This window comes from Eschrichtius robustus, chromosome 4 (genome assembly GCF_028021215.1).
Source record: "Eschrichtius robustus isolate mEscRob2 chromosome 4, mEscRob2.pri, whole genome shotgun sequence".
Taxonomy (NCBI): domain Eukaryota; kingdom Metazoa; phylum Chordata; class Mammalia; order Artiodactyla; family Eschrichtiidae; genus Eschrichtius; species Eschrichtius robustus.
In genome coordinates, this window is record NC_090827.1 from 62,303,858 (window position 1) to 62,317,745 (window position 13,888).

At 38.4% G+C, this 13,888-nt stretch overlaps 1 protein-coding gene and 1 long non-coding RNA gene across 10 annotated transcripts in view; one reads left to right on the forward strand and one right to left on the reverse strand.

Annotated features, from left to right (window-relative positions):
• Positions 1 to 2,400, reverse strand: part of LOC137764124 (uncharacterized) — a 45,029-nt gene extending 42,629 nt beyond the window's left edge. For both annotated transcript variants that reach the window (XR_011073918.1, XR_011073917.1), the window contains exon 1: positions 1,761 to 2,400. This is a non-coding gene — a long non-coding RNA (uncharacterized lncRNA). The remainder of the gene's footprint in view (positions 1 to 1,760) is intronic.
• A 77-nt stretch (positions 2,401 to 2,477) lies between these two features.
• Positions 2,478 to 13,888, forward strand: part of ANKRD17 (ankyrin repeat domain 17) — a 162,210-nt gene continuing 150,799 nt past the window's right edge. For 7 of the 8 annotated variants that reach the window (XM_068542827.1, XM_068542829.1, XM_068542833.1 and 4 more), the window contains exon 1: positions 2,556 to 3,242. In XM_068542827.1, coding sequence (XP_068398928.1) covers positions 2,832 to 3,242 — 411 coding nt within the window. In that variant the 5' untranslated portion in view covers positions 2,556 to 2,831. Of the gene's footprint in view, positions 2,527 to 2,555; positions 3,243 to 13,888 lie in introns of those variants that run through there. The other variant, XM_068542828.1, reaches the window with a different exon arrangement.

A 13,888-nucleotide genomic window follows, 5' to 3' on the forward strand; every position in this document is an offset into this window, starting at 1 on the left:
AACATCTGCTGCATCATCAGTAAGCCAATACAGCATATTTTATAACATAAAAATATGGGGTACTGTCTAAGCAGTACCCCACTTCCAGCACCAATTTCTGGGTTAGTCATGGTCATTCTAGCTCCTGTAACATATGAATTCTCAAATCTCAATTTTCTCTCTTACAAGAAGTCCAAAAAGCAGTGTTTCTAATTTGGAGGTGTCTGTCTTCCAAGTAGTAATTTAGCCACTCATGCTCCTTCTCTCTTCTGGCTCTGGCATCTTCAGAATACAGTTTTTAAGATCACCATACTCACTAGCTTCAAGTTGATGGACAAAGAGTGAAGATGGAAGGACTTCATTAAGCCTGGAAATGAGCATGTCACTTCCATTTACATTTCACTGGCTAAAAGTCATTCACATGACCACAAATAAGTAAAGGGAAGTTGGTATATTTAGTCTAGCTGTATGCCCAGGAAGAAGAAATAAGTTTCATGAATGACTAATCAAGTCTCTGTTACAAGGTTCTAAAAGGAAAAAAAATGCTACATAAAAAGAACAGAAAGTCACTCCAGGGGCTTTGTCCATTCTAATAGGTGTGACCTTATTCTAATAGTTCCAACAAAATAATCATTTCCCTATTATATAAAAGAGTAAGAATTCATTTTCTTCTAAATAATGGGATTACTTCAAACAGAGTATTTGTGATGGTGTGATAGGTACATAAGTTAGATTGCAGAGGGTTAATAAGTGAAATTCAGATAACAAAAAGAGACATTGAATGTAGAATACTCTTTAAAGCTTGGTTGTGATGGAAAGGAAACAGAGTGGAACCACAAATGTAGAGGACTGAAGACAGAAAGGATAATAGAAGAGAACTCAGGGATTGGAACTAGAGTACAGACGGATAATTCATCTTATATAAGAGCAGGGAGTGTCTCATTCCTCTTATATTGGAGGAAAGGAAAGATCCAGAAGTACCTAAGTTTCTAGTATTTGGAAAATTGAAGGAGTTTGTGCCTAACAGCATCGATCTTCTTGTGAAGTTTGAAGTAAAGTCACATAATGAAATGTGGTTGGGATTTAAAGACTGCAAAAGTATTCTGGTGGGAAGGGAGAAAAAGGTGCTGAAGAATATATAAGAAGGAGGGAGGAATCCAGCTGAGGTTAAGACCTAAATCTGTAATGTTAAGATACATAATGTAGTGTACTGTTCTGCACAGAACTTAGCAACCACTGTAGGAGAGGAACAGGCAGATGATTAGCACTTCGTGTGTATATTTACTATAACACTTATTACACTGTAAAGCCCCAGGAAGCAGAGACTTAGATTTTGTAAACTATGCACACAGTAGGCACATGATGAATTTTTGCCTGAATGAATTGATTCAATCATTGCCAATTCTGCCATAGTACTCTGTAGAGTACTGGCAACTGCCCACATTTCATATGGTATGCCAGTGTTAAAAAGAAAAAAAAAAAAAGGCTAAAAAAATTCAGGCATACTCAGCTAAACTTAGCAGTCTTAAAACGGCAACTATGTCAGCTGAGACATACTTTTTATCTTGTGCCAGTACATCTTTCTTTGATGTTTCCTTCATTTTCCTTATGCTACTGTGTTCTTACTGAACCTGAAAGGGATAATTCTGAGTTCAATAAGCTACGTTATTATTCCAAAAGTCCTGAAAGTTCTTCAGACACCTACAACTGAACTCACAACCCCCATCACAATATTCCTTTCAAGAGATTCACAGACAAGGATGATTACTTATGATGCTTACTTCACAGATAAAAAGCTGAGTAGGTGAGGGGTGGAAGGACTAAATCGGGGTCATTCACTGAATCGTCTGCAGAGTCTGGCACAGATTCTGCTTCCTTCTCCTGTCTTCTCCCCTTTGGAAACTTCAGAGTTGTAGTGATCTCAGACTTCACTTAGTCGAACTCCTTTATGTTACACAGGTGTAAGCTCAGGTTCAGGAAGTCTGACCCAAGACTTAGTCAAAGTAGGCTCTTTCCTTTACACGACGCCATCTCTCAAGATCCACAGCCCTAACTCACCATTTGGCGGTAGAAAAAATGGCCAGAAACGAAACTACGTACAAGAGTCCAGAACCAGGCTCCACCTCCCGGATCACGCAGTCCGGGCCTCCAGCTAACAAAGCGTCTGGTCCGTGCTTCGGTATGGGCTCCCCACCCGGCCCGGGCTGCTCCTCTCCAGCCTGCCCGCCCGCCCCCCGCACCGCAGCACTGCCTGCCCGCGGGGGCCCAAGACCCGACCCTCGAAATCTCACTTTCGTCTTTCGGCCACCCGCGCGCCACCGCTCAGGCGACGGCTGATGGCGTCACCCGTACTTCCGCCTGCGGCTGCGTTCTAGTCACCAGCGAGGAAGGAAGAAGGGAGGTCTGAAGGGGCTGTGTGCGGGGGAAATAGCGAGGAAAGAGAAGAAATCCGGGTGTAGCGGGCGCTACGGCAGTAACCGCGGCCCTCCTCTGTCCCCGGCGTCCCCCCATCGGAAGTCGCCCTAGGCACACTTCCCCCGACTTCGGGTAGTCTCCCCTCCGCTTGATCTCCCGACACCCCGGTCTCCCTCTTCGCCTCTAACCACCCCCTCCTAGCTCCCTCACGCTCCCTCCCTCTCCCTCCCTCCCATCGTCAGGCTCCCCGCCCTCAGTATCGCGAGACGAGGTGAGAGCTGGCGGAGCGGCGGCGGCGGCAGCAGCAGTAGAGGTGACCGAGGCGGTGGCGGCGGAGGCGGCACCGAACGCTGTGTTGGCCCCGGTGCGGCCGAAGTCGCGGTAGAGCGTAGCCCCCACGCCCCTCCCCCGTCCGCGCCCTCCCTCTTTCCCCGGAGATGGAGAAGGCGACGGTTCCGGTGGCGGCGGCGGCGGCGGCGGCAGCTGAGGGAGAAGGGAGCCCCCCGGCGGTGGCGGCTGTGGTGGGCCCCCCCGCGGCTGCACCGGCGGCGGAGGTCGGCAGCGGCGTTGGCGGCGGCGGCGGCAGCGGGGCTCTCTCGGCCTCGTCTCCTCGTGGGATGGTGCGAGTCTGCGACCTGCTCCTGAAGAAGAAGCCGCCGCCGCAGCAACACCACAAGGCCAAGCGTAACCGGACTTGCCGACCCCCCAGCAGCAGCGAAAGCAGCAGCGACAGCGACAACAGCGGCGGCGGTGGAGGCGGTGGCGGCGGAGGCGGCGGCGGCGGCACCAGCAGCAACAACAGCGAGGAAGAAGAGGACGACGACGACGAGGAAGAGGAGGTTTCTGAGGCAAGGGCCTGGTTTCAAGGGAAAGAGGGAGGAAGGGAGCGTAAAGGGTAGGGGCCAAAGGTGGGAGGGGACTTGCGGTGGGACAGATTCCTGTGGGCTTGATCTGTCTTAGGGGCCAGGCTTTCTTTCCACTGCCCCCTTTCTTTCCCCGGCCGAAATTGTGAGGTGTGGACATGTGGGGGAGGGTAGCTGACACGTGGGGGTGGGAGGACCACGGAGTGCACAGAGTTGGTGAACAGCACGTTACCCTGGCATGGTTCGCTCGGTTTAGGATGGAGGGAATCGCTTAGATTCCCTCTTTGCACAGCCGGCGGGGTCGGCCTCGGGCCAGTAGGGCCGTGTTACTCCTGGGGCGGGGGCGGGACCAAAGCGGGAGGGGTAAGATAATAGGTAGATGAGTCTCGTGAGGAACGACTAGGAGGTTGGTCAATTTCTCCCGCTTGTGAGGTTGGAGGGGAGCAGTTTTGGGGGGAGGCAAGGTTGTAATGGACTCGGAGCTAAGTATTTGTGTATGTGAGAGACACGTGAGAAGCTGTACTTTTCCATACTGTTCTGCTGCAGTTTTTTTTTTTTTTTCACAACTATTGTGGCTGCTGAAGTAACCTTCACTTCCTCAATCTCTCAAGGATTTTGGATGAACTGATCTTATGTCCATATACATTTATATGTAACTCAGTGGTTGAAAACTATGTTTGATCCTGACATGTCATACTCTTACATTTTCAAATGCTTCCTTGGTGAGGAAGAATTAAGCTAGGCCCTGTTGCTTTCCACATAACGTGAGGCAGCTGAAGAGTCTGCTTTGGAGCCAGGCTTGGTTGTGGTGAGTTGGAATAGGAAGGCCTCTTGGTTTGTCCTAGTGATCTGGTTTCATAATAACTGTTTATAATTTTTCCTGGGTCCACAGACAGGCGGCGTTGCAGGACCTCATTCTTCAAAGAAGACCATTTAACCAAAACTCAGTAAAACGTACCAACCATACTGAGAACAAGCGAAGAGGAGTTAGCCTTACTAGTTAGCAGCTCTTTTGTAACTCTTTTGTCCACTCCCTGAAATGGAAGCTCGAAAATCTTGATCTGAAGAAAGAAGTTGTAACTTAAGGTAGCAGAAGGAAAGCAGCTTTAAAGGCTGATTATAAATTTACTTATAAGAGAGAACAACTGAATTATCTAGAAGTACCACTTGCCATTTATTCTTTTTCACAAGCACTGCTAATTTTGGTACAAGGCTGGTTTTTCGAAAATTGCATTATTGGAACTTGGGTTCCCTAATTTCAAATAGGGAAATACCTTTTAAAGAATTTGAGACTTGTCTGTTAGTAGAAGACCAGATTCTCTTTTACCTCAGACTGGATGAAGTTATATCGGTAGAGATGTAATAAATAGTTCATGTATGTATACCAAAAAGATGGACACTCCCTGCTATTTCATTTAGCCTACTGAATTCCAAGGGGAGGTTTGTATTGATAGATTTTGTATTGACCTACTTGGGTGTTTCAGGATAGTGTGTTGCTCAGCCTGCATATGAAACAGTGAAGAGAAGGATGTGACAGGATCCTTATTTCCAGTGAAATCTATTATATGGTAGTTAGAATCATTCAATTGTATTATTTTTACAGAGATGAGAAACATTTTAGAGATAATCTCATCTAACCCTTTTATTTTAAAAATGAGGAAAATGAGAGTTTTTTTTTTTTTTTAAAGGAAACTGGTTGTGGTGGTAGCAGCAAAAGTGGAAATCAGAGTTTTCTAATGGTTCAGACCAGTATACTTTTCATGACAATTTATTCCCTGTATCTCCCTTCTGACATTTTTCAAAAACTAGGCGGTCAATTGCAAGGTAACACAATCATGCAGCTATGGGCAAAATACCAATATTTTATTAAGATTTAAAATTCTCAGATAAAGTATCACGCTCTGGTTTGGAACTCAATATGAAGTTGAGTGCAGTACTTACTGAAATATTATTCTCTAAACTTCACATACCTAGATAGTTCTGTCCATTGGAATTGAGCCTAATAAGCAAAACTTTTAGTAATTCATTAAATCATGTAGAATAGGCTTAAGTTTGTAGGTGTGTTAGTTTTGTGAGTTGGGTTTGTTTTCCTTGGAAGATAGGAATGGTACATGTTGACTGATCAACTAGGGGAGTGTTTTCTTTATTTTTAATATGCTTTATTTTGTCTTCTGTACAGTGATGTAAACAGTGGGTTCGTCATTTGTTATGGAGCTGAGTCAGGAGAAATAAGTGGAAGAAAGCACAACCATTTGTGTAAATCTATACAGGTACATGATGAGGGATAAGCAGACAGAAGGACAGTATGTCTCTGCACCTGCCTCCATCCTTGACCAGAATAGAGAAATAAATGAACATAATTGTCACTGTACACTATAAGCTAAATGGATGAGTTGTGCAGTGTTTTTCATTTCATTACCATTTTATTGACATGTTAGCAGAAGTTTAACTTTCTAGAGCTAGGAAATCTTGTGGCTAATACTTAATTGTACTTACGTCCTTTCTGTTATTGGCTACACAATGGAAAATATGGATAACGTCTTTGAGATTATCCTTCCAATAAAAATCATTGAAAAGTTAAGAAGGAATAAGAAAGGTTATAGTTTTGGGGTATTTAACCTACAAAAGTGGAGGATAATTTAACAACAATATATATGTTTACTTCGATGAAACGCTAGCTGGACATTTTGTATATCTGCTGAAAGAGGGAACACTGGAAGGAAAGGAGATTCAATTTAAATAAAAGCTTTATTTGAATGTTCAAGAACAAGAATCTAATTTTTACTAAACGTTAGCGTAGGTTATTGAGAATTGGATTTTCTCTTCAGTATTTCAGAATACGGATAATCATGTTTTAGATAATTTGTGTAACTTCAGATATTCCTTTACCCACCTCCCCAATCTGATGCAAAACCTTAGATCAAAAATTGAAAATTGCAGTAATTTTCTCAGCTTTCAATGGGTGACTAACCAATATGGAAAATAGAAATGTATTTCCTAACGTAAAAGTTGTAATGCACATCTTTTCCGATTAGTGGATTAAATTAATTAAATAGCTTGCTCAAATATTACAAGAAAAAAATGTTGAAATTGCAAGAGTTGATAGTCCATTTCAGAATCAACGTTGCATTCTATTGAATCTATTTTCAAATGTAATTGAATGGCATCAGTGTTGGCTAAAGCAGAATTCAAAATGGAAAAAGCTTGCTATTGAAGGTAGAACTCATGTTCAAAAGTAACATTTCTGTTAAAGATGCATAAAATATAAGTACAGTAGGAGTTGATCAGAATTCCATCTATATTTGGTAGGTAACTTGAGGCTTTAAATTTAAGTAACAAACCTAGTGAAGAAATTTCAGACAAGGAGAGCCAGTAAATAAGTTAGTACTGACTTATTCATTCACTTTCGAAAGGATTTGCATGGCCAGGGAGAATCTGTTTATAGACAAACAGGAAAGAGGTAGGGTTGAGAAAAGAAGGAGAAAGAACAATTATTTAAGTAGATTGCGTTTCTTCAAGTTCACTTCCAAACCTTTTTTTGTTAGTTTTTTAATAGAAAAATGCTAAGTTCTTCTGCTGTAATGGTAGAATCCCAGATTAGCCCAGAGAAGCTTATTTGTTCCCCAGTTTCATCTCTTAATTGATGAAGCAGTATTTGTAAATAAGATGTTAAGATCTTTGAAACAATAGTTCTGTCATAATTATCTTGTCTCCTATTCTGCTTAAGCATAGTACTTAATAAAAATTTTTTCAGTAACTAAGGAGGATCCAGAATTCATTTAGGAAACCAGGAGGAGGCATAGAGTTTGTTCTGTCCTTCTTGGATCCACAGCTGCTGAATAACTGAAGTTTGGATTTTAGCATCTTTCAATTACTTAATTACTTCTTTTAGTGATGGTGATCTCTCATAGGTATTGAGGGAAAGCCATTTAAACCAAGACATTGATTGTTGAATGCCTGATAAGTACCTTAAGCATCCTAGATATATTTACATTTTAAAAACATAATAAAAACAATTACTTAATCCGTGCCTAATGTGTGTCAAGTCTAACATAATGGTTAAGAGCAGGAATGGAGCTTGGATTCATATCTTTGGTCCATCACACACTACTTTTGTGATCTGGGGCAAGTTACATAACCTCTCTCCAGTTTCCTTATATGTTAATGGTGATAATAGTAGATTCTATCTTATAGCATTGTTTTGAGAATTAAATGAGTTAATACAGTTTTCATGTATTCCCATTTTCACCCTTACACTGTGGTGTCATCATATTTGTTTCATTAGTCATAAATGTTTGGAGTTTCTACTATATGGTAGGAATTTTGCTGTACTGAGTAAGCAACGGTGAGCAAAACTATTTTAAGACATTGATTTAAAAAAGACAATGATTAAATATAAGTTTGAGGAAGTATGAGAGTGAAAGCAAATGGTTAAATGTATATCCTGAATAAAGTATGTGAGAAGTATACAAATGTTTGGAGGGGATATTCATACTCATTTTAAAGGCAAAGATACTGGGTTGGAAGGGTTTTAGGTAACTTCATCAGGGTCACGTAGCTGATAAGTGGCAGAGCGGGACTTAACCTGTGTTTGTTTGATTCAAAGCCTGCCTATTCATTCACTCATTCACATGCTCTGATATGCCATATGATGTTGAGTACGACATCAGTGATGTGGGCATTTCAGATAAGTTAAAACAAACTCAGATGGCATAGGAGAAGATACTTTTTGGCAGTAGGACAACCATTGAAGACAAATTAGCTACGCTGAGCTTTTCTTTTCTTGTTCTGAAAAGCTCATTGAAAAAAAAAGAAATACAGATAAATATATTCATATTTCCACCATTTAGAATTAACAGTTGTTAACAGAATGAAACTTTATAGTGAAAACCACCTTGTCTAGAGGCAATCTTTTTGCTTCTCCCTGCCTTTCAAGACATGCTTTTTAAGGTTATCTTAGAAAAAAAAAATTTCCTTTTAAATAGGAGATGTTAACCTGGGGTCTGGATAGGCTGTGAATACCCTGGAGTTAAACCCAAGATTTTGTTGAAGGTGCTTATAAGTTGTTGTTGTTGTTGTTTTTCTTTTCTTCCCTTAACCTGTAGTATGTGTGTAAAACTTTCATTAGATACCATACTCAGAAGTATGTGACCACCTCCTCCCTCCTTCCTACCTTGTTATTTTGAAACATTCTCACTGCCATGGTTGTGGGAAATCAGGCGAGCATTTATATGGATTGTTTAGAATTGGGAAACTTGCTTCTAAGGTAATGTGGTAATGAAGAAGGCATATTTGTGTTGTGAAGTAGGGGGGTCGCAGATTTATCTGTTCTTTCTGTTAAATTAACCCTATGCCTACTCTCTCTTCTCTTAAATCCTCATATTTTGCCTTTTAATCGATGAAGCATTTTCATCTAGTCTGCTATGTTCTGTCAGATCCAAAGAAGAAACCTTGTCTTACACATCTCTCTATCTCCTACTGCACCGTACCGTGTGTGTTATTAATAAGTCATAGCGTCTTACCTTTGCTAGGATTTGGTGCAGTCAGATCTCTGAAGTAAAAATAGTTTATAAATATATCTTATTTAGTTACTTTGGACATATTTGGGACCTCAAGTCTTTTTAATTTTTTTAAAGATTTCTTTTCTTCTTTTTTCAAAATATTTATGTATTTATTTATTTGGTTGCATTGGGTCTTAGTTGTGGCAGGCAGGCCCCTTAGTTGTGGCTTGCGGGCTCCTTAATTGTGGCTCGCCGGCTCTTTAGTTGCAGCATGTAGTCTCCTTAGTTGTAGCATGCGAACTCTTAGTTGCAGTGTGCATGTGGGATCTAGTTCCCTGACCAGGGATCGAACCCGGGCGCCCTGCATTGGGAGCGCAGAGTCTTATCCACTGCGCCACCAGGGAAGTCCCTGGACCTCAAGTCTTAAGGTAACAGAACTTGGTTGCAGCTATTTATGGTGGACCCCTGTCAGATGCTTTTATTGGATTCTAATTACTCAGTTTAGTCTAGTCATTAACGTCATCAACCTAATTGGAGTTAGTATTGTGAAAGTTTTAACTGTTGAATAATCATCAAAGCAGTACATTTTGAGTCCCAGAAATTCACTAGACTATTTGCTAGACTGCTTCTACTAGCATCCAAATTAGACCATCAGTTAACTAGGAGGTTGATTTTTAGGCCCTTGAGAGTATTTGCACTTATGACAGTATATTCTGCATTTTTGTAAGGATAATTTAGTGGCTTAGGAAATGTGGATATAATGAGCTTCCTTATAATTTTTCTGTACTTGACCATAGACAAAAAGGAATTTTCACTTCCTAATGGTATGTGAATTAGTGCCTGCTGATACCACTTATATTTTTGTTAGGACCGATAGGGGGCACCAACATCCATGGTAACCTATGCCAAATCTGACTAACTTCCTTCAGCTTTCACCTTTTGGAAAAAAAAACAAGTCATTAGGGAATAGAAGGTGAAGGGTAAATACGAATACTCCTTCTAGTGCCTGGAGCCTTACCTTTCTGGTTGAGTTATGCCTATCCATTTGCCACCCAGAAGCAAAATACCCTTCCTGACTTAATGGTGTTTTTACTTCTTAACTTTTTTTTTCTTTTGTCTTTAGAAACTATTCTTATCCAGTCATGAGGGGAAGTGGAATTGTAGAGCATTATAGGTATCATTTTATCATGATTTGTAATTTGGGGTTTTAATTATTGAAAAGGGACATGGTGAAAATTTTATCTTCCCCAAGAATGCTATGCAAAAATCAATATAGACTTAATTATTGAAAGCATAACTTAGGTTGACTTCTGTCATCCTATGAAACTCGTAAACATTACCTGATCTTTTTAGAGTTGACTTTTTATGTTTACTTCAGGGTGAAACTAGAGATAAAAGAGGGTCAGGTGGAAAAACATGTAACTATCGCAGTGCTTTAGGAATTCCTTTTGGAGCCAATATTATTAGTGTTCGTATAGATAATTTTGATATATAATAAAATCTTTCTCAAAGTATGCAGATAGATCATATTGAATTGTACTGATGGGAATGGACAACAAGATTATTGAGAATAGATTGAAATTTTTAAATAGGTTTATATGAGTCATGGGTAAAAAAATGTGCTTTTTTGATTAAATGGTCTGAAACAAAGCATGCTCTTTCAGTAAAAGTTCAACATAACGTTAAACAAGATTAAATAAGGTATTAGAGATAACCAAAGTCATAATTCTAATTTTAAACAATGCTAAGATACATCTGCAAAAAATAGATTATATATATTTCTGCCTGCTGTACCATGAAAATGATGACTAAAACTAGGGAAGTTCTAGAGAGAGAGTTTAAAAATGATTGGAGGGTGAGGGATGGAATCCATGATCAAGGAGGACTGCTGATTATCCTTAATTATATTCTCATTGCTCTTATTATTTAATGTTCAAATTAACCAGTTACTCAAACTGAGTCACAACATGAAGAAAAACGTGAGGTGTATTAGTGTTATTTCAATTTTGAAAATAAGTAAACTCCTCATTTCTCATTTCTTGAGATTATTTGAAAGTATAGACTAGACATGGCAAATTTATGAAACTAGTTTGTAGCTGTGCATCTCTAGTAGGGCATATTCCCCTCCCGAGCTATCATTTGGTCTCATTTAATCTTTAATATTTTAATCCTCCCTGCCCCCCAGTAAAAAAGAAAGGAACGGAAAATAAAAAAAGAAAAGTGAAGAAATAAAAGACCTATCCTAAAATTAATTCTTGGCTTGGTCTTTCCTCGTGGAGTGTTTTTTAATTAAAGAACATTTGAATGAAAAATATTTCAGAGAGATCTGTGGAAAAATTGGTTTCGTCAGTTTTGAATTTGGAATAAAAAAATATTAACATGAAGTTCTGTTTTCCTTTTCTTCTTTCCTATTGCCCTAAATCTGAAACCTGAGAAGAAAAGGAAGTCTTCCTGTTTGTGTTACACCAAATCTGTTTTCAGTTCAGTCTTTGACCCCATTATTGTCTTTTCCCTTCTCTGTGCCACATTTCCCTCTTGTTTTTTATATGAAGTTAATAACAAAAATAGTCCTGTTGCAAAGCCTCTAGTGTAGTTCTTACTAGTGTGAGATTTGGTATAGGAGTTGATTCTTTTACTTGCCAAACATTTATTCTGTATCTACTATGTGTGGCTGTTTTTACTATATAATAATCTCAAACATTTCCTTCTCAGGGAATATGAAAAAGTTAGCTATATTTAAAATCATAGCTCTATATAGTTAGTAAAACTTTTAAACTTGCATACACGAAAACTTAACACAGTGATGGAATTCTGTTTTTTATGATTTTTAGAAGGTAAGTATCACTATTAGTATATTTTTCTAACTAAGTTTATTTAAGAGGCATTATTGAGACCTAGCATAATCACTTACGAATTTTGAGGATTTTGAAGAAATTGAGACATTATTCCCAGCTTCATAAAATTTAAATCTTGTTGAGACAAAATTAATAATAATTTAAAACTGTGAGGATGATTTTAATCCTGTATGATTACTTTACTTGGGAGTCTAACAGTTTTCAATGTATCTGTGTGCCTTTAGAATTGGTCTCATTATAGGGATTGTTCTGTTTTTGCATACTGATAGTGTAGACTTTACATCTTTTATGAGTGTCTCTTGGAATACTCACTAATTTTGGGTATTTTTTTTTATTTAAAAAATTTTTTTAAAAGGAGGCCTGTTATGTGATACTTTTTTAGAGTGTCCGTGACTACTAAGTTACACCAAAGAAACATTGATTCTAATTTTACCCTGAAGATTTTGTAGTCAGAAAAGAGGTAGCTATACTAGTATACTTATGGTTGCTGCAGGTAGAGATGGGTTAAAGTATGAAAAATTGAGTTACAGGACAATATCAAGTGCAATGTTAAATATCTTTTAAATTAGATCTTAAATACAGTGTTTCTGTAATTAAACATTATTAATTAAGCATACATATTTGTAGAAACTTACACATATTTGTAGAAAATTTGACAAAATCAAAAAATATCTAAGGGATACAAAAATCACCTCATCTTTTTTCCAGAATTAATCATTATTATTTGAAATCATCTTTGCGTTCTTTTTTTTCTCAGATAATGATTACATATTTATTTAACTGTAAAAACTAGTGATGCTTGTTTTGTTAAAAAAAAAAAAAAAAAAAAGGAGTCTTCTAATACATGAAGGTTTTATCCAACTCTTAGAGTAAATGCTGCTAACAGCTTGGTGTATATCAAATGGTCTAGTTTCTTTGTTGGTGCGAGTGAATGGAATGAGAGAGAAGGTGTGGGTATGTGTGTGTGGGGGGGGTGTGTGTCTGAGAGAGTATGTTAGGATTTGGCTCATTCTCATTTACTTATGAATGTTTCACAGTATGATGTTCATAATTTATTTGATCTTTTATGTTGGTAGACAGATTGTTTTCAGTACATTGCTATCACATATACATTGCTGAAGTGAACATCCTTTTACAGTTATTTTTGAGTACAAAAGTACTTCTTTGGAATGGATTCCTGGAAATGGAATTTAAGGGCCAGAGGTTATTCACGTGTTAATTTGATAAATGCTCCCAAGTTTTACTTCCATCAACAGTGTTTAAGAATGCTACTGGATTTGATCATCTTAGTTTTAAAAATCTGTTAAACAAAAAATAGTGTTTTGTTTTTGTTTTCCTTATTACTGTTGACATTGAGCAAATTTTCCTGTTTATTTTTTATTTGGATTTCTTTTGAAAATTTCCTGTTTTATCTATTATTAGAGTTGTTACTTATTATTCTATTAGAGTTTTTTGTTTCTTAGCGATTTGTGATGCTGTTTATATTTATGGGTATTAATCCTTCATGGTGTTGTTGCAACATATTCTCTATCTGTTTACATTATTTTCACAATGTAGAAAATTTTTTATTTTTTTGTAGTAAGATGAGTTATTCTTTTATGACTCCTTCTTTACCCCAGTATTTAAACAAAATTTCTTAGATATTTTCTTTTGATACTTCTATACTTTTTTTCCCAAAGATACATGGATATCTTTTTGGATATAGTATTTAATTGTTTATCCAGTTCTTATTTACTCTTTTCATTAGCATTTGACCTTGCTGACCAATCCTTGCCTCTTAAAAAGTGCTATTCTCTTTGCTACTGTAATACCACCCTCTCCTGTTTTTACATTACTAGCTGCTTTTTTTGGTCTTTTTGCTTCCTTCCACCCCCTTCACTGTGCATCCTTTGGTTATTTAGTACATCGTTGCTCATTCCTGGGCCCTTTTTGGTCTCTTATCTGCTTACTTCTTAGGTGATTTTATCTAGTATTGTGTCTTTATATATGCATTTGCTAATGACTCTCAAGTTTATATCTCCAATATAAACCTTCTTCTTGAGTACCGGGCTAAAACTTCTGGCCACCCAACAGTTGTACAAACCTTTCTTCCAACACATAGTCTTCTTTCTTCCTCAAGAGAATCAATCCACAGTCCCATCTGGATACTACATATAGCTCACAGTGTAGGATATCTACATAATGCTTGTCCTCTTAATTCAGTCCAGTAATCTGTAAAATAATAAAAAATGTATCTATCCATCGTTTGCCCAACCCATTGTACAGTGGTGAATAG